Source organism: Gobio gobio, assembly GCF_949357685.1.
Source record: "Gobio gobio genome assembly, chromosome: 6".
Lineage (NCBI taxonomy): Eukaryota > Metazoa > Chordata > Actinopteri > Cypriniformes > Gobionidae > Gobio > Gobio gobio.
Genome location: NC_137102.1, coordinates 14,575,590 through 14,603,286, shown reverse-complemented (window position 1 = coordinate 14,603,286; position 27,697 = coordinate 14,575,590). Strand labels below are relative to the sequence as shown.

At 36.4% G+C, this 27,697-nt stretch overlaps 2 protein-coding genes across 3 annotated transcripts; one reads left to right on the top strand and one right to left on the bottom strand.

Annotated features, from left to right (window-relative positions):
• Window positions 1-700: 700 nt before the first annotated feature.
• hs2st1a (heparan sulfate 2-O-sulfotransferase 1a) lies at window positions 701-22,700 on the bottom strand. Of its 2 annotated transcripts, XM_079820125.1 has the most exons (8): window positions 22,632-22,676; window positions 22,282-22,460; window positions 10,770-11,002; window positions 10,395-10,480; window positions 9,761-9,899; window positions 6,926-7,023; window positions 6,684-6,841; window positions 701-4,470 (listed from the first exon to the last, which is right to left on the bottom strand). In XM_079820125.1, the coding sequence occupies exons 2-8, from the start codon at window positions 22,403-22,405 to the stop codon at window positions 4,244-4,246; spliced, it is 1,065 nt and encodes a 354-aa protein (XP_079676251.1). In that variant the 5' UTR covers window positions 22,406-22,460; window positions 22,632-22,676; the 3' UTR covers window positions 701-4,243. The 2 variants fall into 2 exon arrangements, with proteins under 2 accessions (XP_079676251.1, XP_079676252.1); XM_079820126.1 differs by having other exon boundaries at window positions 22,282-22,700.
• Window positions 22,701-23,146: 446 nt separating this feature from the next.
• Window positions 23,147-26,989, top strand: selenof (selenoprotein F). Its single transcript, XM_079819065.1, has 5 exons — window positions 23,147-23,228; window positions 24,904-25,071; window positions 25,324-25,387; window positions 25,600-25,649; window positions 26,304-26,989. Exons 1-5 carry the CDS (start codon window positions 23,181-23,183, stop codon window positions 26,433-26,435), a joined length of 462 nt encoding a protein of 153 aa, XP_079675191.1. The 5' UTR covers window positions 23,147-23,180; the 3' UTR covers window positions 26,436-26,989.
• The last annotated feature ends 708 nt before the right edge of the window (window positions 26,990-27,697 follow it).

Here is a 27,697-nt window from a genome sequence, read left to right as displayed (position 1 = left end):
CCTGGTTATGAGTACACTACTGTTCAAAAGTTTGGGGTCAGTAACATTTGATTTAGTCAGAAAAGGACATTTATTCAGGTGGGATGCATTAAATTGATCAATAGTGACAGAGTAAAGACATCTATAATGTTCCAAAAGATTTATATTTGATGTTCTTTTGAATTTTCTAGTTTTAAAAGAAACCTAAAAAAAAATTGTATTACGTTTTTCACAAAAATATTAAGCAGCACAACTGTTTTCAACATTAATAATGTTTCTTGAGCAGAAATCATCATATTAGAATGATTTCTGAAGGATCATGTGAGACTGAAGTATGATGCTGAACATTCAGCTTTGCCAAAACAGTAATATTTTAAAATATACAGTATATAAAAGTTATTTTAAATTGTAATATTTCACGATAATACTTCTTTCAGCATATTTTTAATCACATAAATATGAGACTTCTAAATACTGACCCCAATCTTTTGAACAGTTTTAATTTGCGTTGTTAGAGACAAAAAAGTCAAAGAATATTAAAAAATAAACAAATGAAGTCTTTATATACAATGTTCTCATATAATGAATGTAGCCTACATGATGGCCCTCCTCCATCTATTTTATCTTCTCCTTTGTTTTTTTTATAGAGAGAAACAGACTGTGCCATTTTAACAAAATTATAATGATAAGGGAATAACAGAGAAGAAGAAAATCTAAACAAATCAAGCTCTTTTTATTATGGCTGACATATCCAAAAATCAATCGGTTTTCAAATCTACCTCAGCACTGTCAGCAGAAAAGAGCAAAGCTCCTGGAGTCTCATTTATTTAAAATGAAAAAAAGAAGAAACAAACACAATAAAAAAAACAAAGAATTGAGCGAATACCAGAGGCCCATTGCACAAAAGTAGAATTAAGACATCCAGGATAAATGACTGAGCTGAGCTCAATGAAGCCAAAACAAGTGCATCCAGGCTTAATTGGTTGCACAAAGACCAAGCCAGGATGAGCAGACACGGATTCATCAAGCCAGGTTAAACCAATCTTGGATAGGTGCGCGCTCACGGCTCACTCAAATAGACCCGCCGCCGATCACAGATTCACTGATTCACCATGGCAACTAGAGCGGCGTACTTTTCCCCGTTGGAGGCACAAATCCTCATGGAGGCATACGAGGAGGTAAAATACATAATTAAGAAGAAAGGCAACACCGACACAGTGATAAAGCAAAGAGAAAAAGCATGGCAAAGTATTGCAGACCTCCAGAATGCGAAAGTAGTGCACAATTACACACTCACCGCTCCGCTGAAACATCACAATTACAATCCAAATAGTTAATTCACATCTCCAAAAATGCAGTTGTACACTGATTATGAAACAGTTTAACTTTTAATTGAAATGGACAACAGATATGAGTGAAATTGTGTAAAGTAACCCCATCACACTGTATAAGGCTTTGATAAATTATTATCAAAGGCTTACATAATTACTACGCTTAGTAGTAGGCTACAGTTTAATCTTAGCCGTTGTACTCTGCTTCTTATGCTATCCACTGATTTTTTATTTTTTTTTTGGCCTCTTATGATGTTTGTGCTGTATACTGTGTGTAATACAAGCTTGCAGGGAGGCTACTGCATCCATTCATTTGTCTGTTCAGTTGATGTGTATGGATTTGTCCTGCATTTATTTCAGTGTGCAGACAAGCGGGGTGTGTTATATAATCTCTATATATTATATAATCTCTATCTTTGAATGTGTATTTATCCTTTTGTTGTATAATCCTTTTGTTGTATTGTTGAGTCACTGTGTGACTTCAGTTTCGAAAGGAGCTGATGGTTTACCTGCTTTGTTTTATCCTTATTCAATAAAGGAACCTAATGTTACACTTTGTGTTTTTATATTTATATGGAATGTGTATTTTATACGACCGAGTATTAGGGCCACACTGAGGAAGAAGGAAAAAGTCATACATTTATGAGGCTGGTTCTTTCTGCGGAAAAGATACATATTCTTTTTACAGTCCTGATACTTATGGGTTGTACTTATGACAATGTGACGCTGATGTGCCAAAAGATTAAGTATGTCCTTGTTTGTGAAACCATACTGAAGAACAATTCCACGAAATGCCCCACAGCTGTCATTTTAACAACCGTCCTCCTCTAAAACAACGGGTTACAATATTATGACTTAATTTATCGAAGTCTGTGACTTTTCTTTTTTTTCCTCTGTGGCCCTAATATTCTATCATGTTTATATATAGCCTTATAGTCTATAGGAAACCGTAAATTATCCAATGATAGCAACATCATCTAAAAATCATAATTTATCCAAAATGATTTTGAAATTATGATCACAAACGTTTAAATAATGACAGTGGGTCTAGTTATATGTGATAACAATGTATAGTGGGCAGTAGAATAACTATTGGATTCCGTTTGTGGTGACTGCTGACTGACATAAGGGATGAGATTAAATAGATCCTGGAATTTAGCCTGGTCTGGAGCAGGCTAGCTCCACAGAATAAATCTCCATGGTAATTTATACCATAACATCCAACTGCCACCCTATCTAGCTTTAGTGCAACCGGATCACGGATAAATTGAGCCAGGATCACCAAGATATCCCGGCTTAATCCCTTATCCTAGTTTTGTGCAATAGGCCTCAGCTCACATGGTGGCACTGTGAAAGAAAAACTGATAGGCTCCTCTAGTGTTTCATATACAGATTGGTTTGTTTCTCTAAAAACATTCAAAAGAACCTGTAAAACCTCAAAATATATATATATTTTTTTAAGTAGCAAGTGATAGTGTGTCACAAAGACCATACTATTCTACTCATATTTTGTCTTGGAGATTTTAGGGGCAAATGTGCAATCCAGCACCCATTTCATGCACTAATGTGTAAAGATCATGTACATATAAAAACTGAAATTGTATAATGTACTGAGGAGACAAATTTCCATTTTCAAAAAGACATCCACTCTTAGTAGCATCATTAACAAGGCAAGCAATTTCATATGATGGTTGCCTATTTCCACATTGATGTTGATAATGGCAATCTATGCAACTGTACCAACGTTTCACCTTGTAAAACAATTCCTCACCTTTTTACATGCCTAGATGTCAAGTCATATTTACACTGGCTGTAATAACAGCTCCGTGTCATAGGAAAAAAAGGCACTGTCTCAATGAATCAGTCCCAGGTTGTTTCAATGAACTCATTAAAAGTCTGTGATCTCTAAATCATAAAGCAGAAAACTAAATGGTATGTTGCCAGCCACGAGAGGCTTGAGAAGTCCTTGAAATAAAGTATGTTTGAACATTATGTAAAAAACAACATGATAATTCAGTCCAAAATATATATAAAATCAAATTTAAAGAAACTAAATTGCTGCTTACCAAGAACCAGTAACAGTACGATGATCCACATGCAGATTGAGTCATGTTTGTTTTTGTTTTTATCTTCAGTTCTTTATCCTCCCACATTTACATTTTTGGTCCAACTGTAACTGTAATGACCGGTATTTACATACATATTAGATAAAAATATATCTTCTGAAATTGCTGAAAAACTGCAGGGATGAACCCCAGGCAGAAGGTTCTGATTTAAAAATGGCAAACAGCAATTGCGGATACATTTTAAACAAAACAAAACAATCTGGTATATCAAAGACAAGATATATGTTGACAACGTAAAATACATACATTCACATCACATCTGTGTATTTCCAATAAATTCCACAAACAGTATTTTAAAAGTCCAAGAGAAAGTACTCATTTTACTATACTGAAAAAATACGATACTTGCTCAGCTTGATAAAGAATTTCAAGAATGTTTAGTAGTCATCTTTACTCTTTTTACACTTTAGAATAAGATGTAAAAAGTCCCAAAACATCAATCAGTCAAAAATATGTAAAACAACTCAAAACAATAAACACTAATGTATTAAATAAGGATCAAAGAAAGAAATGTGACAGCACCTGTATAAAACCCATATGGCAGAAAGGCGGTGGTTGTCTTGAATAATGACATGAACAAGATCTTAGTCACTTTTAATCCTTCATTGAATGATATGTATTGGGGGGTAATGCTCATGACAGCTGTTTGGCCCCAAGACTCTTGCCAGTGGCGCATACTAGTTTCAGCTGCTTGAAATGTACATACCCAGATGGAGAAGATCCAGGCAGAATGCGCATATCAATGTAATGTGTCCTCCTCCAGTGTTTCCGACAGCAGCAAACAGCGTTATGGAGCAGCGCTGAGTCTCAGGTAGTTTTGGGGTAGATTTTCTCATAGAAAAAGTTCTGTGCTAGTAGGTACAGCTCTCCATCTTTTTCTCTCACTGCATGAGCCCGAACGTACTGGAACTGCTCTAGTGCAAACTCATAAAACTCATTCTCCATTTTCCAGATGTCTGACTGCTGCAGTCTGGCTATAGACTCTTTAGTAGGTGGCTTCTTCTCACTCGTTTTCCTTAGGTGCGATTTCTTCCCTTTAGAAGTAGACAGATAAAAGTTGATCATTTTCACTTTAATGTTTTACATATTCACTTTAAAGGTGCACTATGTAAAATTTTTCAGTAAAATATTCAAAAACCACCAGGCCAGTGTTATATATTTTGTTCAGTTGAGTAATTACAATATCCAGAATGTTTCCAACTATTTGTAAACCGTGAGAAAATTGCTATTTTAACCATGGAACCGGGACGTGTGAGGGAGTCGCCTGCCAATTGACCTATCGGTAAGCCCCACCCCCCTTAGTTACTGTTGCTAACTCGGACAAACAAACGGAGTTGCTATATCTTACAATGTACAGCTGTCAGTGTGAAAACCTTATCCCAAGATGTTTTTGGACACAGATTGTAGCGTATATCGCGTCCGAATGATGGCCAAACTTAACTGATGGTTTATCAAGTTTATTGCATCGTTATTCACTCCAAAAAATCATCGTAAAAGCTGAACAAATAAAGCATAATAAGTGCGCATTAACGTCTCATTCACAAACTATCTCTCTCCGTTGCATTATCATTAACATACACAGCAAATTACACAAAAACACTCAAACAACTAACAGTAAACAAACATATACAGACCGTATGACTTTTCGGGGGTGCAGTTAATAACTGGTACACTTTGTATCTGCAAAACAACTCCGATAAACTGCGTGCGAGCTCTTCCTTTCGTTACCCGGAGACTATAATACCCATCAAAATAGGAGTCCTCCTTAGTAGGACAGATAATGTAGACCTTAAACATATCTAAAATGAAATTAATTTACATAAAACCAGTTTAATATGGAGAGGCACTGAAATGTAGACCTTCGTGTTTTTGACATAAGTTACAGTGTTACATGACGTGAGAACAGTTAGTTAGTAGGTTTGTATGTCAGAAGGGACTTTAATCGTAACTTAACGAGAGTATGACAAACACAAAATCCTCTCAGGATACCTGGAATCAGTGTTACAGTACTCCAGGCACGACGTTTTAGCATTTTTGTAGCATAAACACCATCAAACCGATGACAGCTTCGGATTTTCCAATGCATCTCTATGGCGCTGACACCTAAAGATGTCCGAGTTCCGGTCCCAGCGCAAATGATACTCAGCTGCTATTGGCGTCAGCGTATGAGGGGAGGGGCTTACCGATAGCTCAATTGCGTCATATCTGCGTTCCCCTCGGTTTCCGGTTTTATTTTGCAGAAACGCTTTACTCTCACTGCAGTGTAAACAAGTGTCATAGCAGCCGCCGAGTGAACATCATAACATAATTTTCAACACACTTAGATGTATCTAATATGATAAATAGAGCTGCGTTACCTCATACTCATGACCGGAAAAGCGGAAGTGGCGCCGGCTAGGGCTGCACAATATATCGAAATATCGCAAATGTACATTTCGCAATATGCACATCGCAAGGGCACGCAATATCTGAATGATTTTAATAGGCTACTTCAACATTCTGAAAATTGTCTGTTTTAGGTCAACGCATATAGCAGAAAATAGACTGGGCACACGACTGTTACTTATGTGACTTGCTTGACGTTAAAAAGAGTTATTAAACACAATAACTTGCGAAAAACAACTCCTTGCAGTCTCGTGCTGTCTGCGGTCTGACACATACTGTACACCGAAACGTGCGCACAAGCCATTCTTTTTTCGTGTCTTGTTACACACTCAAACTGTCAATGCTTTCTTTTCCCAGAACCGATGCTTTCTTTTCCCAGAAAGAATGTGAAACACATAAATGGTATCATCCTCAGTTTTAAAAATATATAATTTAAATAGATTTTACACACTTAAAGCATTATCGTATCGCTTATTGAATATAGGGTATCGCATTATTCATATATTGAATAAGGATATCGCATTTTTCGTCAATATCGCACAGCCCTAGCACCGGCGACTGTGGCATAATAAAAGTCCCGCTGCTCGCGAGGCGTGTGTTGCGTTCATGTTATTAACAATCGCTCCTGAGGCCTTGCTCAGCTCCAACAACACTCGGTCCAGCTCTGCTTCTTACTACAGTAATGTTAATATTCGCGTCCTATCCCGATTCTTTTCCACCGGCTGTGAGGTGAAGACCACATGTCCCAAGATTCTGCGCTCAAAAGTGGCGTCATCAAATTACGCCTTTGTTTTGAATAGGCGACCTCCAGTGGACGGAAAAGTTACATAGTGCACCTTTAAGAACTTATATTGCATCATACCTGTCCGATAGAGCTCTGTGGCCCCCTTAAAAAAGCGAGGAAGTGCCGCCTCCAACATCATAACAAAGTCTTCCAACTCCTCTGTCACCCCAACTAACATATATTCATTCACCAGGTTGTATTTGGCTTGCTCCAAAGCCCATTTGCTGCCAATGTTCCTGTGAAAAAATGATTAAGAAAATGTAACAAGAGTCCTAAAAGTGGTATACCCGAAATACGCATAAAGACACTGAACAGCCTACCAGCACTCGGAATAATGACCACAGAAGAAGGGAATCTGAAGCCACAGTTTCTCTGGAGCACAGTCAGATCCTCCAGCAGCTACACACTCATCAAAAGTCTGAAACACACACAGATCTTACAGTTTACGAATAGACTTTAAAAGGAATGTACTGGCTCCAATATTTGATAAGATTATAAGTTAAGCTCAATTGACAGCTGTGCCATGAGTGCTAATGAGCACTACACTGGTTGAGTCCCACGGAGGAGCTCCAGAAGGATAAAAGGAGTGACCAGAGGCCTGTTCCATAGAGTGCACTAAGAAAATTGGGGTTTACAGGTCCAAAACCTGACTTGAATTAACCTAACAAATCAGTTGGAGCTAAAGCGGTTCCATGAAGGACAATTTAAGATTACAAAATCCCATTAATTTGACCCAGGTTCAATGAGTCAAGATCATTTGATGTGCACGCTATTCTTAAGGTCGATCATGGATCAAATCAATCCACCATGGCAAACAGGTTATTATATTTTGTGCTGTTTGATGTGTTTGAGACATGGTGTTTTCCTCAGTGCATAACTTACATTTTCACAGGTATATTCTCCATCTGTAAATGTTAGAAAGTCATGCAATATTTCCATTTTGCTGTCATGAGTGGACGAGGCTTATGTAAGCGTGATTAATCACATCCAAAATAAAGGTTTGTGTTTACATAATATATGTGTGTGTACGGTGTATGATTATTATGTATATATAAATACACACACATGCATGTATATATTTAAGAAAAATAAGTTATATATATATATATATATATATATATATATATATATATATATATATAATATTTAGACACAGTACACACACATATATTATGTAAACTCAAACTTTTATTTTGGATGCGATTACTCGATTGCCCAGCACTAATATATATTATTATAATGAAGTGGAAGCAATTGGGAACAACAGCAACTCAGCCACGAAGTGGTAGCCAACGTAGAATCACAGAGCGTGGTCAGCTCATGCTGAGGCGCACAGTGCACAGAAGTCACCTACTTTCTGCAGAGTCAATAGCTACAGACCTCAAAACTTCATGTGGCCTTCAGATTAGCTCAAGAACAGTGCATAGAGAGCTTCATGGAATGGGTTTCCATTGCCGAGCAGTTGTATCCAAGCCTTACATCACCAAGTGCAATGCAAAGCGTGGGATGCAGTGGTGTAAAGCACACCGCCACTGGACTCTAGAGCAGGGGAGACGTGTTCTCTGGAGTGAGCAATTACACTTCTCTGTCTGGCAATGGACGAGTCTGGGTTTGGCCATTTCCAGGAGAACGGTACTTGCCTGACTGCATTGTGCCAAGTGTAAAGTTTGGTGGAGGGGGGATTATGGTGTGGGTTGTTTTTCAGGGGTTGGGCTTGGTCCCTTAGTTCCAGTGAAAGGAACTCTTAATGCTTCAGCATACCAAGACATTTTAGTCAATTTCATGCTCCCAACTTTGTGGGAACAGTTAGGGGATGACCCCTTCCTTTTCCAACATGACTGTGCACCAGTGCACAAAGCAAGATCCATAAAGACATGGATGAGTGAGTTTGGTGTGGAGGAACTTGACTGGCCTGCACAGAGTCCTGACCTCAACCCAATAGAACACCTTTGGGATGAATTAGAGCGGAGACTACAAGCCAGGCCTTCTCGTCCAACATCAGTGTCTGACCTCACAAAAGCGCTTCTAGAAGAATGGTCAAACATTCCCATAAACACACTCCTTAAACCTTGTGGAAAGCCTTACCAAAAGAGTTGAAGCTGTATAGCATTTGATATTACACAATATAATTGAATATGTTTATAGGTCTATATTGTATAATTTACCAATGTAGCTCATTTAGTTATCTATCTATCTATTTATTTTATTAATTAGATTTTCTGTATACTGTTTATTTATTTTTGAAATGATAGTGGTTAATAAAGTCAGATAATGGTATGTGAGAGAGTCAGTGGTAATATCATTGTGTTCCTGTCGGTCAGTGTTGGAGGAACTCTGCAACAACTCAGGCTTAACCTGTCAGTTAGCCTGCCATGGACCAGGTTAGTTACACAGCAAACGTTGCCAGAGTGATTGCGCTTGAGCCATGTTAAATTTGCTTTATGGAATCAAATCAACTGACAATGAGTCAGACTACCTGACAAAAAATCTTGGCTTATTTGGTAAACTTTATTTTATGGAACAGGTCTCGGGCCTGGACTTTATGTTGTTTTATTATGTTTATATGCGGCAGTCATCCGTGAGGGGCTGCCGTTTTACTTTCGTCCTTTCGTTTTGTTTTTTATTTATTTTTGGGATTAAAGTTTATTTTAAACGTTCGCCAGTTCCCACCTCCTTCTTCCATGAACACGGTACAAAAAAATAAAATAAAAACAATTGTGGAACAAATCATGGTTTCAGTAATGCACTTAATATAGTAAATCCTATATAATATCTAAATATTAATCATTTAAAAATGTAATGTTATTTTATAATATAATTAACACCATAATTTAAAAAAATAATCTATAATTTTACAATTCAATGATATTTTAAATTTTACTTATAAATATTATAGAATATAAATAACACATTTTATATATAAATATAAAATTATATTTTAAAATGTATTTATTAACAATAATTATATTATTTATTAATAATGTATTAATAATATTACTATTCATTTATCATATTTTTTACTAACACCATAACTTGTTTTGTGAACTTAAACTTCAGTACCTTATAGTCGTGAAATTCAGAATAATTAAAAATAGAATAATAAAAATAGACAAAACAACTTTAACACTTGAACTCCCAAACCAAAAACACCAGACCTTTTTGTCTCCTTGCTTTCTGCGTCGTAGGCCGGGTCTGTAGTCATCACCAAAGCGCAAGAAATAGTAGTAAGACACCAGACGCTCAATGGGATCCCGGATAACATTTATGTAAACAGGCTTTTTCTTCACTCCAAATCTGATGAAGAGATGAGAAAGGAACTGTCAAACTCAGTATTTCATGTATCATTCCTTGTAAATACCTACTGGAACAGATGTTTTTGTCATTAAGACCTGATTAAATATTTACTTTATGCATGTAGGTGCATATAGGCATGTGAATTTCATAACATTTGTAAGATTATAGGGAGTCCCAGAAAACTGGAAACTAACAATGTTTTGTTCAAAACCAGCAACCAGAAGCTTGCTGCAATTCTTTTCAAAGCCACCAGGAGTCAGCAGGATCATTTTTTGTAAAAAAACATTCTGTACTTTGGTTGTTGAGAATGTAAAGAAACCTTCCTTTCAATCACAGTGCCTATGAAGAATGTTGGCAAATCACTCTTCAGTAATTTTGGCACTGAATGAAATACCTGAAACCACTCCAAAAGACAATTTTTCATCCAAATACATTGACCACAACAGACTGAGGTGATTTGCACAGGGAACGACAAGAGCAAATAATAATACACACTTGGTGAAATCCAGGAAGGAAACATGTCCGTGGTAGAACGCAGGCTTCATCTCCTTCCATAACGTCACATTCTTTACAAACCGTACCTGAAACATCGATAAATAATTAAATCACTTAAGAATTTGCTCTGAAAAAAAAAAAAAAAGAACCTTCTTAGAGATTCATGATAGAAATGTATCCATTTCATGTCTCCTCAAGCCTCAGGATAACAAAGACACAATACCATGACATCTGCTGTTTTGCACTATTAAGGAAATGCTGTCATTTAGAAGCTGTTTACAGCATTTCAGTAAACATTTGGATTCTTCTAGCATTATAATCTGTTGTTTGGATGGGCACTAACAGTGAACATGCACAAATGATAATAAAACTGACCTGATCCTGAAGGGACATGACAGGATTGTTTTTGCTGGTATTGATGTGCAGCACATGGTAGTGGTTCTTGTTGCAGAGGTCATAGGCGATGTTGGTGAAGGAGGTACTGGCTGTTTTGGGCACTCGGTTGTAGATGACCACCAAATCGTCCTCCTCTACCAGGGCCTCCTTCGCCCCCTCTTGAATGTGCCGTTGCTCAATCTCTCGTACCTCATGTCTGGCAATGGCTCGTTCTGCAAAGGAGGGGGAGAGATGTTCGAAATAATGTGTTAAGCCTTCAAGATAAGAAGATTTTTTTTTGGTTGCATAATTCATTTCAATAACTTTCCAGCAAAATACTTCCCTAGCCTACTGCCATATAGCAGATTCATACAGGAATAGTCCAAGTACTGCATGTTGAGGGAACAATTATAAATATTCTTATGTATTTAATTATGTATTGTTATGTGTGTGTGTGTGTGTGTGTGTGTGTGTGTGTGTGTGTGTGTGTGTGTGTGTGTGGTACCTGTCAAAAGTTTGGAAACATTACACATTTATGTTTTGAAAGAAGTCTCTTATGCTCACCAAGGCTGCATATTTTATCATAAAAACAGTAATATTGAGAAATATTATTACAAATTAAAATAATCTATTTAAATAGAAATCTTTTGTAACATTATAAATGTCTTTACTGTCACCTTTGATCAATTTATTTTAATTTCTCTCTTTTTAAATCTTACCACAAATGTTTAAATGGTATCAAAATATATTAAGAAGAAAAAACGATTTACAGCACTGATAATAATAACCAGAAATGTTTCTTGCTCACCAAATCATCATATTAGAATGAATTCTGAAGGACCATGTGACCATAAAGAGTAAAGACTGGAGTAGTGATGCTGAAAATTCACAGGAATAAAATAAAATATTGAATATATTTTCTATATATTTTAAGTCTCTCTCGCTCTTTCTATATATATATATATATATATATATATATATATATATATATATATATATATATATATATTAATTATATTTATAATTATAAATTGCATTAATGTCTGAAAGGGAGCCAGGCCTTAAACTCAGAATTTTGGCCAAATAAATCCAGTGAGTTTGAGAACAAAATGTAGAGGTTGAAACAGAAAAGGTCATATGGCCTTGTAATACCCATGAGATCAGGAGATGGAAATTTGACAGCGTACACAATGTGGTGACAGTGGTGTGTGAATGTGAGCTGGAGACCGGGCAGCTGCTACTGTGAGGTGATGATGTCAAGACAACCACAGCACATTCCCACTCCACTCCGACTGCTCTTGAGTCAAAGAACCCAGTCTCTAACCATCACATGTGGACAACTGGGATCGCCCATGACAACAACTGCTGATATGCCACATTATAATGTCACGACAGCATCATACAGAGAATATCTTCTATACTTTAACATTGTGAGAGAAAAAAAACACTCCTGGAAACAAAGACTAAACCTAGAGAATTAAAAGCTTGCCTCTGACCTAAACAACCTACGTGTTTTTGTGTGTGATGAGCTGTAATTGAAAATGTTTTACTCTGAGGTAAAAGAGGAGTCAGGGTTCTTCAAGCATGTTGCAGACTGTTTCACCATCTCATTACTGGTGCAATACCAAGCCTAATGTAATAATATAATTGCAAGTTAATGAGAAAAACACTGTGAACCATTGCCTATTTCCTACATGATGGACACACAACTGCTGCTTTATGCTGAGTGAAAGCGCTCATTTAAAAACAGACAGGCGGCAAGAAGGCCCTCAGGCTGACTGTGTGTAACTGATGCTATGAATGACCACAGATATTCACTTCTTGGCCTTCACACACTGCGTTCTCTGATAAGCAGATCTTCAAGTACAATGACTTATTAAATCGTACTGTTTTCTTGTACCCTGAAAACGTTACATAAAATAATTTTTTGCGGGTGCTGTAGTGTTTTTCAAGCAATTGACATCTACACTTTCCCTTGAGAACAGTAACATGTATGAAACAAAAACTAGTCAAATATTAATAATTTATAAAAAACTGGACCAATGATACTTATTTTTTGGTCCAGATCTATCATCTTATTCAAAAACAAATATGCAATACAATGTCTTGAATACATCTCTATGATGACAAATATTTTATTGGGGACATAATTATTCATGGTATTTGTGGAAAAAAATTATTACTTTGAAACTTTATTCATTAAAATAGAAACTTTTGTCAACAGTTAAAAAAAAAAGAAAGAAAATCGGTAACATTTTATTTTACAGTGTCCTTGTTACACGTTACATGTACTTATTATTAGTTATGCATAATCACATACAACTAACCCTCAACCAAACCCTAATCCTACCCTGACCCTATAGTAAGTACATGTAGTTAATTATTATTAAGCAGTGCTTAAATATATAAATTACATGACATCTTAAAATAAAGTGTAACCAAAAAATATCATATAAAAATATTACATGAACATGCAATTTTTTACAACTTTTTTTTTTTTAATCAAAAAGGTTTTTGTTTTCACTAGCTATGTTTCCATCCAAAGTTGCGAAGGTAACTTATGCGCAAAATTGCAATATCGCATAAAACATTTGCGACTAAAGCCCCGTTTCCATCCAGTGAGTCGAAAATAACATAATTGTCACTTCCTGATAAACTACCGCTAAAAAAAAATCTCTAAGAAACATAGGAGAAGCCACCATATATAATCATTTTTTTATTTATAATTTATTATTTGCGTCTCAGAGAAACTTGTGAGTCTCAATAAACTTCTTGTCTTGCTCAGGGGCGTCAGACGGGGGGTAAAACCAGTACTAAATACCAGGGACCCAAGGGAAGAGAGGGCCCTTGAAAAGTCTGTAATATATTTTAACATAGAACATGGGGGCCCATCAGGACTGCCTATGCATAGTAGGGCTGGGCAAAAAAAAATTTGATTTTTCAATTAATCGTTTTTTAAAATGTAGTTGATTCAAAATCGATTCTCAAAGGCCACAAATCGATTTTTTTTCCATATTTGTTTCCGCAAACATTGAACATAAGATTAACGTATATCTAATTACTAGTCTTCTCCATTAGATGTCAACCTCTTATTTGCCTTGCGCGATGTTACAAAGGAGTGAGAGGCACGTCTGTCATTCATTCATTCAGTGCTTAAAGGGTTAGTTCACCCAAAAATGAAAATTCTGTCATTAATTACTTACCCTCATGTCGTTCGACACCCGTAAGACCTCCGTTCATCTTCAGAACATAAATGAAGATATTTTAGTTGAAATCTGATGGCTCTGAAAGGCCTCCATTGGCACAATGCACGGTTCACTCTCAAGACCCTTAAAAGGTACTAAAGACGTCGTTACAAAGTCCATCTCACTACAGTGGTTCTACAATAACTTTATGGAGTGACGAGAATAGTTTTTGTGCGCAAAAAACCCCTAAATAACGACTTACATAGTGATGACGATTTCAAAACACGGCATCATGAAACTTCGAAGCGTTATGAATCAGTGAGTCGAATCATGATTCGGATCGCGTGTCAAACCGCCAAACTGCTGAAATCGCGTGACTTTGGCGATCCAAACTGCTGAATCGACTCACTGATTCATAACGCTTCGAAGCTTCATGATGCCGTGTTTTGAATTCGTCATCACTATATAAGTCGTTATTTAGGGGTTTTTTGCGCACAAAAACTATTCTCGTCACTCCATAAAGTTATTTTAGAACCACTGTAGTGAGATGGACTTTGTAGTGTACCGTGCATTGTGCCAATGGAGGCCTTTCAGAGCCATCAGATTTCAACTAAAATATCTTCATTTGTGCTCCGAAGATGAACGGAGGTCTGACGGGTGTCGAACGACATGAGGGTAAGTAATTAATGACAGAATTTTCATTTTTGGGTGAACTAACCCTTTAAATGGTGGCTTCCGGTGCGTTGTCGACGTTTGTAATGCTGAGGTGAAATGCTAAAAATCTGCAGAACCATTTGATGAGACATCACCCAGACGTTGCAACACCCCCTCAGCCGAGCACACAACCGCTAAAAATAGATCACATACATGCAAATGCTTGCCTTGCAAAATATCAATAAAAACAAAATTGTATAAAATACTTCTCAGATACATTTTTTAGAATAAAGTTGCATCAAAATTGTATTGTATTTAACATAATTGTGTTAATTTGAAATATAGAGATGGGTTCTGTTTAATGTACCCAAGTGTACCTAAAATAAAAAGGAGTTTAATATACAGTTTTGTGGCTCTTAATTTCTTTTTAATTACCTACTTGTAAACTTATGTTCACTGTTGTTTTTTATAAATATAGTATTTGTATTAAATCTATATTCATTGAGTTGAATCTCGAATCGAATCGCGAATCGAAATCTCGAATCGATTTGAGAGCTTGCGAATCGAAATCAAATCGAATCGGAACATCTGAATCGATACCCAGCCCTAATGCATATCTGTCTTACTGCGTCACATCCTGGTCACAAACCTCCCCGTCTACACTCAAGCCAGCTATTTCAGTGTACAAGCAGGCAGTCAAGGTATTTGCCAGAAAACCTATGAGATCGCATCAGTGTGACATCATTCATAGACATAATCTTTTTACTTTTGAAAACTTTATACATTTTAGTACTCTGAAATTGGTTTTTAAATGTTTGAACAGTCATGTGTCGCCGCTGTTTTCTGCTCTTATTATTAGGCGTCAGGGCTCACTTAGACCCTCCACCAGAGCCTCAGTCAGTGGGGGACTGTGTTCTTCCAAGATTTACAAAATCTTTTGGTCAGTCCAGTTTCTCTTTTAAGGGATCGAGACTATGGAACACTCTGCCCACTGACTTAAAACTGCAGACAGACATGATCAGCTTTAACAGAGGTCTCAAACAATGGCTGAAGTCAAGTCAAAGCTGCACACATGGTAATGCTGTATGAAATGTATATTGATGATGTGTATTGTTTATCTTCTTAAATATTGTATTGTGTACTGTTCTGCATTGTGTTTTGTATACTGTATTGTGTTGTGTTTTGTGAAATGTGTAGCCTCCTATGGACAAGTGTTGTAAATTAGCAGTTTTGCTATAACACTAGAAACAATGTATCTGGTTTGCCCAATGCTGTTGTTATGTCCATATCAAATAAATAAATAAATAAATAAATAGGGCCCGGTATCTTGTGCTATGCCCCTGGTTTTGCTTTCAGAGGCAGACACTGATGTTTGGGAACACAGTCATGTAAGACAGTTCTAGGAGGGAAATATACCAAGCATCTTTGACAATAGACTTCTGAATGACCAAAACAGCATTTCAGATGCTTTGCAAACAAGATTCTTCCGCTGGTCAGTACAGTTATGCTGTTACATTGCGAAAGTCACATGATTTTTTTTATGCGCATCAAGGAATTTATTCGGTAAATGCATTTCCATTGGTTTATGCAGATGTTTTCGTATCGGATAGAAAATGTATCCGACTCAAACGAGCGCATTCGTTTTTTTATGCGCATCTTGGCGTTTCCATTCTGCATTTTTTGATGCGATATCCCAAAATGCGCATAAAAATAGGTGGATGGAAACATAGCTATTGACAATTATACATTTAGACAATACAAAGATATTAAACAATTCATGATGTGAAATGACAGTGCAAAAAAAAATTGTAAATGGTAAAGGTGAGTGTCTTGTTCCAGTAAGGACCAAAAATAATAAGATGAGCGAAGGAAATTGAATATCTACAAGTGACAAGCTTCTCAGGAGGAGAGGAGGATTTATTGCAGTCAGCTGCCAAACCTGACGAGTTATACTCTGACTGATGTCTTTTCAATGATTCAAATCAGGTTACAGTCTTTCCTTAGATATAAATAAATCCAGTCAGATTTCCCTCTGAGAGACTCTACAACATGGAGGTTACTGTGGGGTCATTTTTATGTTCACGCTTGAAGAAAGTGACATTATCATGCCACAAAAACATTTACAGCCTTGGCAGAGTGAAGGCTGAGTGAGAGGTGCTTTAACACTTGGCTCGATTGCCTGCAAACCGAAGTTCGATTGCTCTCCCTCCCCCACTGGATTGTGTTCACAATATATTATCTGGGTCTGAACCATAGGTCTGAACCGTGGTACGCTTGCTTCATCAAAGCAGCAGCTGTTTACCCCAGTTGCATGGTAATGACGACGCAGGAGAAGGAGTCAAAATGCATAGCGTCGATCACCTTACTTTTATATTTTGTTTTTTTGAACCTTTGGATTTGTTTTCAAATTGTTGGCACATAACGGCACTTGTCCATCTCCAAGAAGGGCTAGTATGAAAGTATGTCCTGTGTACAAAGAGGCCATAAAAATCGACTAAGAAATGCAGGCAGATGTACGCCTCTGGTATTAAAGGGGGCTTTGAAGTTTTAATAAATAGTTAGTAAAGCATTAAGTTTATAATCTGCCCCAGGTTATGTACCATCTGGTTGCACTTAGTGTGATATTTGCTATGCATAAGTAAGATTAGCATGCAAAAAGGGTTAGCACGTTACTTCTAATTTTGTTTGTTTGATCATTAATCATCACATGAAGACTAAACTGTATTGATTTGTCTTTCAGTTTATTTACAATTTACATCTAGAGGTATAAGAAAGATTTATGCAGCAACTTGTAACCCTGAATAAACTCACTGTCACACATAGTATTTACTACTGTAAAATAATGTTTTGGCGAAATAAATATTTTACATTTTGAAAGAAATTAATATATTTGTTCAGAAGGATGCATTAAATTGATCAAAAGTGACAATACAGACATTTATAATAATACAAAAATCACGGTTTCCACAAAGATAGCAGCACAACTGTTTTCAACATTAGTAAGAATAAGAAATGTTTCTTGAGCAGCAAATCATCATATTAGAATGACTTCTGAAGGATCATGTGACACTGAAGACTGGAGTAATGATGCTGAAAATCCAGCTTTGCCATCACAGAAATTAATTACATTTTAACATACAGTCAAACCGAAATTTATTCAGACACCTTCAACATTTTCTCACATTATCACAGTTTATTCACTATAGTTAGAAAATGGTAATAAAATATGACAAGAACTCACAATAAACTGTCAGAACGAATTCATCTTGATAATGTCAGATAACTTTGATAGAAAGGTATGTAATGGATTACAATCAACCAATCAGCTGTTCAATTTAAGTACACAATTAGATAATATAAATTTAGGTCAACCAATTGCCAAGCAATGGTACCTTCCGTATTCAACTTACGCAAAAAGTGTAACACCTCTCGCAGTTCAAAATGCTTACGCTACGTCTGACGACATTGCACATCAGTTACGCTTTTTCCGATCTAGCGGAAAAATATTTTACTTTATAAAGTTTTAAATATGAATATTTTTCTTACACAAAAGGAGTCAGTTACTTTTATATTTGGGTTTTTGAACCTTTGGATTTGTTTTCAAATTGTTGGCACATAACGGCACTTGCGTCCATCTCCAAAAGTGCTAGTGTGAAAGCACCCTGAAGTATGTCCTGTGTACAAAGAGGCCATAAAAATCATAGGGATGCACCAAATGTTCGGCGGCCGAATAAGTGAAAAGACAGAATAAATGTTATAGAACAATGAGGTTTTTGATGACGCGATCAAATAAAGCAACCAGCGCGTGTGAGAGAGAGGCGCGCACGCTTCTAAATGCAGCAAACATGTAAGAAGAGTGGAAATAGTAAAAAAGCTAATTTATACAATGGTGAAAAAATGTGGAAAAAATAGAAAAACCACGTTCAGTATTCGGCTAAATGTTTTATTATTATTCGGCTTCGGCCAAGAATTTTAATTTCGGTGCATCCCTAAAAAATCATCTTACACTTTGCTTCAGAAGGCCTTTATTAACCCCCCGGAGCCGTGTGGAGCAGTTATATGATGGATAGATGCACAATTCACTGCCATTGTAAAGCTTGGAAGAGCCAGGATATTTTTTATATAATATATACGTATAATTTTTTATTATACGATATGGTCATATACACCTAGGATGACTTGAGGGTGAGTAAATCATGGCCTAATTTTAATTTCTGTTAATTATAGTGTTAATTAAATAGCAGTCTATGTTAATTAAATAGCAGTCCGATTTCATCAAAAAGATCTTAATTTGTGTTCCGAAGGTCTTACGGTTTTAGAACGACATGAGGGTGAGTAATTAATGAAGGAATTTTCATTTTTGGGTGAACTAACCCTTTAAGCTTCATAAACACATGGCTATTTTGGATCTAAAATGTACAAAAGTCAATGCATTGGTGCCAAGCCATAACACATTATGTTCTTTCACAGCCTAATCAGGGCTAAAAACAGAACCAATTTGAAGCGTATTTAAAGGGAATCCAAGAACTTCCATTAGCAAATGAGACAAACTACTATCAGGTTAACTTTTCCGATGCTGATGAACCGTGAAAGTGTATGTCAGCTGCCATCATTAGAGCAATATGGAAAGATAATAAATCAACATTTCAAATCGATTCACCACTACAGAACACTCCTGAAATATTGAGTCACAATTGATAAAACAGTTTACACAAGATATATACTAAAGACCCCATTTGTTCACAGTCAAACAAGATGTGCAACAGAATGACAGTTTCAAAAACATCATCAATTTATACAGTGCTAAGACTGACAGCTCTCTCCAGGTCGAACCAGATGGAAAACCTTCCTCTCGCCATTCTGTCTGTTAACGGGTCTCTCATATTCCTCTGCAGTTGTGCAACTATTCATAGATTTAGTTGATGTAACTCAGCATGGATGGTGGGAACCAGCTAACCTAAACAACAGCTTGCCAATTTTTAGTGGAAAGAACGTTGCTTATTCAAACAAACAAAGCATTATAATAACTTGACTATGGTACAGATATATCTCTGAGTCTGCGAAGGTGCTGTGAAACAGATATGATGCAGAAGTGATGTGTTACAGTCAAACTGGTGAAGAATTCAGAATAGCCTGTACGGGACATGAAATAGCCCATATCCGATCGCTGTATAGGCATGTGGGTTTGACAGGTCTCACTAATTAGACATGTGGCCTATGTTTGAAATAACAGCACTCAACCAAAATACAAAAGCCCTGCTGATGTGTGTATACTGATCTTGTTCTTTTCAATGTATTATAAAGGGGGGGGGGGGGGGTGTCCAATGTCATTTCATGCATTCTGGCTTATTTACACTGCTAAAGAGCCTTCAGGATTCAAATAAGTTCCGGAAAGTTTTTTTTTCAAGTATGGCCCTGTATGACGTCATAAAGGGCGGAATTCCTTATATGGGCACTTTTCCCGGATGAGCACATCAACCAGAGCAAGAGCGCGCCCATCAACGAGCTTGGTTTGGTTTACAAAAGCCATTTGGCAATGCTGTCATTTTGTTTTTACATCACAAAATCAACAAAGTAAAGAAGTGTGTTTTTGGTTGTGAGGGAAAGATAATATTGTTCAGCTTCCCAAATAACCCAGCGTTAAGGAAACAGTGGATGCAGTTTGCATCTTTTAATTTCACAGACAGAATCGCAACAGGGTTAAGAATACCAGGCTGAATGTATGCTTAACTTCCCTAGATAATTCTGTACAACATCATCAGATATTTATAAATACATTTATAATAAAAAAAATATATAAATTACAAAGTCAGTCTTCATCCTGAAGATCCTGGTTCTAAATTTCACCTGCTTCACCAGCTCTTGTGCGTTTTACAGTTTAAAAAATAATAATTAGGTAACTATATTCTTATTAGCACTAAGGTCTATATTTTCTCTGACACAGCCATGGTATGCAAGCTCTGTCACATACGCTTCCATTCAAAATTGAGGTTGTTAAGAGGTTTTAAAATAAGTATATGCTCACTAAGGCTGCATTTATTTAAATAGCAATATTGTGAAATATTATTACATTTTTAAATAACTGTTTTCTAATTGAGTAGGTTTTAAAATGTAATTTATTGCTGTGATGGAAAAGCTGAATTTTAGGCATCATCACTACTCCAGTCTTCAGTGTCACGTGATCCTTCAGAAATCATTAATATGCTGATATGATACTCAAGCTACATTTCTTTTTATCATCCAAAGAACCAGGGGAAATTTTTTTTTAATTTAGTATTTTTTCATGTCATTACATTGTTTAGAGTATTAGAAACAAATGGGGGGGGGGGGGACATTTTGAAAAATTATATTTTATTCATATGTTGTGCCATGTCCTCATTAGTGGACACAAGGTGAACACTCAGTTAAAAAATAAAACGACATGCAATGACATGTATAGGCAAAAACAATGGGATTTTTTTTTTTCATCCACCAATCCATTTTTTGGTTTCAGGGGGTTTTTAACCAAACTTTTTTTAAAGATGATTCTCAACTATTTTATACAAGATATAATGGAATGAATTGATACACCATTTTACTTTATGCAATATGTGGGTACAATGGCTATATATGGGTTTTCCCATTCAATGCAATGCATCTAAACACTGTCTCTAATTTGCATATAAATGTGTCCTTGGAGCAACATGTAATGAAAAAATAAGTGTAATAATGGGAGTAATAGTTGGCAACATTTTCATAATAATATTTAATATTTTATAGGAATATTGATATGTAATTTCTTTCCCTATTCACTTGTTGTGCCTCATAAAATGCCCGATAAACATGATTTATTATAAATGTTGAAAATAGCTGTGTTGTACATTTTATAAAACATTTGTAACATGCTTTTTTTATTGTCAATTTTGATTAATTAGAAAAATCTTACTGACACAAAACATTTGAATGGTAATGGGCTTTTTTTTTTTAGGTAATTACACTTGTTAATAACGACTAATAAGGGCAGTAAATAACAAAACTAAAGGGCTATTGGATTTAAAGTGTATATAGTGATTTTGTCAAAACTGTAAGGTTTTCTGACTGTTGTAACAAGATGGTGAAAATCAGTGTGAAAGCACCATGTACTGTAGTCTCTCTCAATTCATTCATTCACCACTATAATAATTAAATAGTACTGACATGTTGTTATATCTGACAACGTTGACGTTGAGTGATGGGCAAGGAAAAAGCAAACAGTAACCCTTGCATTAGAACACTGCCAAACATGTGGAATAGATCAATCCAAAATAACGTTGCTTTTATGTGCTTCAGTTGAGTAGCAGCCCTCCCTTTTGTGTCCCAGTCCTATCAGTTCTGTAGCAGTAGTTCTGTAGTGCAAGTCAAGAGATACATGCTTCATACTGACGTAAGAAAATATCCATTGCACAACAAGGGGAGTCAAAACTGATATTGGATCTTGCTTGAATGAAAATGCAGCTGCTGACTGAGATTTGATAGACCATGTAGTCCAAACATACACAATGCCCATTACCTCCCTCAAAACAGTAATGAGGACACAAATCACACTTAATACAAATATGCTTAATGACCATGTTTACAAACTGGAGCAATACGACAGACTATGCTGATTTCTAGTCTAGAAATTATTTCAAAATATTTCATGGAAAGACTCTTACCCAGCTTCCCCCGCGACTCATCAAGCTTCTGAATTTGGTTTTCCAAAAAGATCATCGCAATGGCGAAGGCCAGCAAAGCCAGGAGCTGAAACTTCGGCGGCATCTTTAACCTTAAAAGCCCCATCAAAAAATCCAGCACAGGGAGGACATACCGCGACAGAGAACTTTATGACACAGTTCTATGGATGCAACGAGCAGTGCTGTTATTTTATGATCCCCATAATCAGCCCTCGAATATAAACACAGCGAACTACACTACAATGGACGCTTACTACACAAACGAAAACGGTTACGCTTAAAATATTGTATACGTTGTTGTATAAATCAGAACAGCTCAGACTCTCCCGTACTTGAGTAGCAGCTGTAGTAAACGTTCAGTTGTTGTTAAATCCTGGGAAGTATAGGCACGTTGTGTCAGTGCGCATGCGCATTCGCCGGGTTTGACGTCAGTCGGTCAGCTGTCGCTCTATGACTGGAGAATCTCACTTCACTCTTCTACATTCACTGTTAAAACAACAACACGTATATTTGCATTTATCCGACCGTGTTTACATGCATATATTTACAATGAAATATTTTCATATTTATTGCATATAAATAAGCAAAATCTCACCAATAAAAAAAAATCCCCAGCATTTGTACTTTGTAGTTCAAAATTCAAATAAAAAAAGGATCAACTGTTCTAATCTTCCTTAATTTTTTAGTCCCAAAATATTTTCATTCTCATTTCCTTCTTGTTCATTCTTTTTCTTTAATATAAATGTAACAATTATTATTATTAAATTGATATTCCTTCAAATAGTTATTTTGTTATGCTAAGACTTTTATTAATGAGCTCGGCGTAGCGGATGTGTTTGACGCACTTCCTGCTGAACCCAGCAAGAGGAAGAGAAATAGTCATGGCGGGGGAAGTGTACCTTCTGTGGTTACTGCCGTTATTACAAACGGTAGGTGAATAAAACAAATCTGCGCACTTTCATCTTTGAAAGTAGATAACGGTGACAAGGAATCCACATGTCTTTGTAAAATCTGGACTACTTAAGTTACGTTCAAGGCGATGGTTAGCCGGCTCGCTAATGTTAGCTACTGACGTGGCTCAACTGGCTTATTATGTAAATAACGTATGGGGAATCTTCATAATATCGCATATTTAATTTCTGGGCCCTGACATTGACTAACTTAGCACCTACTGCAATAAAATTGAGTCAATGTTTTTTCGCATGATCTCCAATGATTCAATTCTAAAGCTGTTAACTACGGTAGTTTAACTTGCCTGAAAAAAAACGAACGAGTACATTACATAGCATGGTTACTTGGCTTTTAAAATTAATATTACAGCAATGTAAAATATGTATTCCTTTAAGTTTGCACAATTCTTCCCTCTCTTGGGGATTTTCCGAGAGTAGCTGGGCTGGCATTCGTAACTAGGAAGCAAGTTCACTATTCCGCAGAGTAATCTTGTGTGGAGGAAAATGCCACAAGGGCTCGTTGATTAATTTTAGAAAGGACAAGATTATGGGGTATTACATTTAATTCAATCACGTTCCAGGTCCAAACCATTCTTAAGCCTTTTCAAATACAAATGCCAAAATAATTTAATTCCTTGATTGGTTGTGCATATTCTCCAATAACTTAACAAAGATATAGTTATGTATTTATTTTTTGTATTGTTCATAACTAGGAAGCAAGTTCACCAAGTGTAGAGGCGAGATGTCAATCACCAGTTATAAACAGGAGACTCTTGTTATCATAGCTGTAGCCAAAGCTTGCAAATTCATGCACCTGTGCTTTACGCCCCATTTGCCTGTTTCTTTGACATTACATTTGAGGGTCATTTAAAATCAAAGTGAACAGCTGAGAATTTCCAACAGGTTTGAGGTGTTGACTTAAAGGTCAACTGGTGTTAGTGCTTCGAGACTAGAGTGGTGCAGGTTTGACATCACGGTGTAGGCCAACGGGCAGTTAGCATCACACTGGTTCCCTTAAGAAAAACCCAATAGGATTTTCCCATAGGCTTTTGGATTAGCGTGAAAATAATTTTTTGTCCATCAAGATAATTATCACAGATAAACACAACTTTTATGAATTTTGAAGCCTACATGCAGTCACAGCCAGAAGTAAAAGGTTAATGGTAGGCTATAAACGAACTACACCACGGTCGTTCGACTTCACTGTCACGTCACCAAGCTTCCGAAATGCTTTCAGTTTTTATCTCTAAACATTTTCCCAGAACGTTTGAGTTCGAATAGTTTATAAGAGCACAATTATGAGCATAACGAGGCAAAATGGCATTTAATCTCCTTGACAGCCAGTTTTTAGCAACTGCCGTTTTCAAAACACCTAACCGCTTCAAAAAATCATGAGTGGGTATTTTATGTCGTAGAATAAAACATGAAAGTGTCTTAAGTTTGGTTCACCACAGGCCTTATTTCAGCCATTTAAACAAAACCCCATTAAAAAAACCCATTGACTTTGGGACGAGGGAACCGGAAGTGCTAAAATGATAATTCACGTCTGCGTTTTGGCCTACAAAGTCATGTCATACCTGGACCACTCGATTACATCTACTGCTTGTTTTCATTGTAAAGTATCTAAAATTTTGGTCTCATTTTCCCGGCTCAGCTGGCGTCTTATGGAGCAGAGCTCTCCTCCGAGGCGTGCAGGGAGGTAGGCTTCTCCAGCAATCTCCTGTGTAGCTCCTGTGACCTCCTGGGTCAGTTCAGCCTGAACCAGTTAGACCTTCCATGCAAGCAGTGCTGCCAAGAGGAGGCTCAGCTGGAGTCTAGGAAGGTGAGTTCTGCTTCTGTGCCAATCGGCAAGGTCATTTCCAACAGTGAACACCCCCTCCCCAAACAATGGAGAAATGGCTGAAACCTTTTGTCACAGCACAAACATTTAGATACAACAAGCCAAAGGCCACGGTTTGCTCTCATATCACTTGACAAGTCATTATGATGAAGACCCATGTTTTTATCTCTGGTTCTGTCAACCTTTTTGTTTAAACCCATATTAATGTGCATTTGTGATTGATTTCTTTGACAGCTCTACCCAGGAGCCATCCTCGAGGTCTGTGGATGAAAATTGGGGAGGTTCCCTCAAGTCCAAGGTAACTGCTACTTCATAATTCTTGTTGATGATTATACAAAAATGGCGCATGTATGTAGCAAAATAAACAATGTCGCTTCAAAGGGTGTTTTTTTTATTTTTCTTTCTTTTGTAGCAGCTGTTACAACAATTCAGCTGTTGTTGTGTAGCTCAGAGTGTTTGCTTTTGCACACTTGTTACAAAGCAGTAATTTTTGTGACTGTTTCCCTTCAGCTTTTGTCAGGAGTGACAAGCCAAAAATGTTCAGGGGTCTTCAAATCAAGGTAATTATTTATGTGCAAAATATTTTAGTTATTAAACTTGGCCCTTTATATTACCGCTCAAAAGGATGGGCTCAGTAAGTTTAAGGAAAGAAGTGAATGCTTTTATTCAGCATATATGCATTACATAGATTAAAAGTGACAGTAAATGTATATAAAATAAATTAAATAAATGCTGCTCTTTCATTCTATTCATCAAAGAATCCTGAATATAAAAAAAAAATATTAAGCAGCACAACTGTTTTCAATATTTATAATAATAAATGTTTCATGAGCATCAAATGAGCATATTGTAATGATCTCTGAAGTCATTTCTCATGTGACACTGATGCTGAAAATGCAGCTTTGCCATCACAGGAATAAATTACATTTTAAAATGTATTAAAAAAAGAAATGTTTTTTAATGTGTAATAGTATTTCACAATATTACTGTTAACTGTATTTTTTTCAGTAAATGCAGCCTTTCGTGAACATAAGAGACTTCTTTCAAAAACATAAAAAAATAAAATAAAAATAAAAAATCTTACAGGCCCCAAACTTTTGAACAGTACTGTGTGTCTGTATTATTTGGTGCAAAAATAATAATTGTCAGAAAAAAAAGAATATTGCTATTATACACTGGTTAATTCTAGATGCCTTTTTTTGCATTTCTTCCAGTATGTGAGAGGCTCGGACCCTGTACTAAAGCTGCTGGACGATAACGGGAACATTGCTGAGGAGCTCAGCATCCTCAAGTGGAACACAGACAGCGTTGAAGAATTTCTTAGTGAGAAGTTAGAACGAATTTAGAGTCACAGTTTCATATTTAAAGTCAGAATTTCACATTTTGCTTTTTTTTGTCATGAATCTGATTCGAAGGACCACTATTCATTTTTGTGCTCAAGAATGGATGTTAAAAAGATACATTTTTGAATTTGTTTTTTAAAAGTAAAAGCAGTAGCGTTTGGGTTGAGTTTAAGTGACCAGGACATACTGTACTTATTTTGAGTTGATATTTCTGCCACATTTTGTTTTTGAATGTGCTGTTTTTGATATGCTGAGGGCTTTTATACATCTTGTGTCCGAGTGAAGTGTGTTGAATGTGCTGGTTTAGTAAAGCTTGTCTGACTTCCCCCTAGCTCATGTTCTTGTAGATTTGCACATTAGTGAAGGCCTGACAGTAAACCAGTCCCTGGAATGTGAGGCCTGAAGACCCTGTGTAACTCTCATAGCATGCTGTTATGGTGGAAATCTTCAAGATCTACCCCAGTATGAGAAGGTGGAATCTGTTCATTGTTGAAAAAAATATAATTGAAACTCAATTTCATTAGTGCACACGCAAATAAACCTGTTTTTCATATGAATGATTTTGTTTGACTTTGTTTTATTTTTTTACATAAGTAGATGTGTGAATGTGTTTAAGTGATATGGGTGTTCAAGACAAACAACTAGATTTAATCAATTCAAGTGTTTTCATTTCGGGGAGGTGTTTATGTATATCTAATGTGCACTGATAAATGCAAAAATGTTAGTTTACTAGAATTTATTTCGGTGTGAGAGTCAATTAGTATAATTCTTTGCCAAACCTTCCACATATACCCCCGGTTTCACAGACAATGCTTAAGCTAGTCCTAGACTAAAATGCATGTTTGAGCTGAAAGAATCTTGCACTGACAAATCTTAAAATATGTCAGTGGCATTGTTTTGTCTCAAGATGCACACCAACAATGTTTTTTTTCTTGGGCACGTTTATAAAAGTTACTTAAATGTCCTAATTGAACTAAGGCCTAATCCTGGCTTAGTCTAAGCCCTGTCTGTAAAACCGGGCCATAATGTTCTTGGCTCCAATGTACAGACATCTTGAGCAGTAACATTTATCCTGTGATGTTTGCGTTTTCACCACTAGATGTCAGCAGACATTTTGATTATTTTCACTTGTTGGACAAATGTTGGATGAGATGCTAACCCTTGGTTTCACAGACAAGGCTTAAAGTGTTAGTTCACCCAAAATGAAAAATTGGCCCATGATTTACTCACCCTCAAGTCATCCTAGGTGTATATGACATTTTTCG

Excerpts from the sequence above, each read along its gene's own strand:
- hs2st1a (XM_079820126.1), bottom strand. The coding sequence starts at position 22,405 with ATGGGGCTTTTAAGGTTAAAGATGCCGCCGAAGTTTCAGCTCCTGGCT. Across the intron at positions 11,003-22,281 it reads TGAGTCGCGGGGGAAGCTGG|AACGAGCCATTGCCAGACAT; the intron begins GTAAGAGTCTTT and ends CCTCCTTTGCAG. Across the intron at positions 6,842-6,925 it reads GGTCATTATTCCGAGTGCTG|GAACATTGGCAGCAAATGGG; the intron begins GTAGGCTGTTCA and ends ATTTTTTCACAG.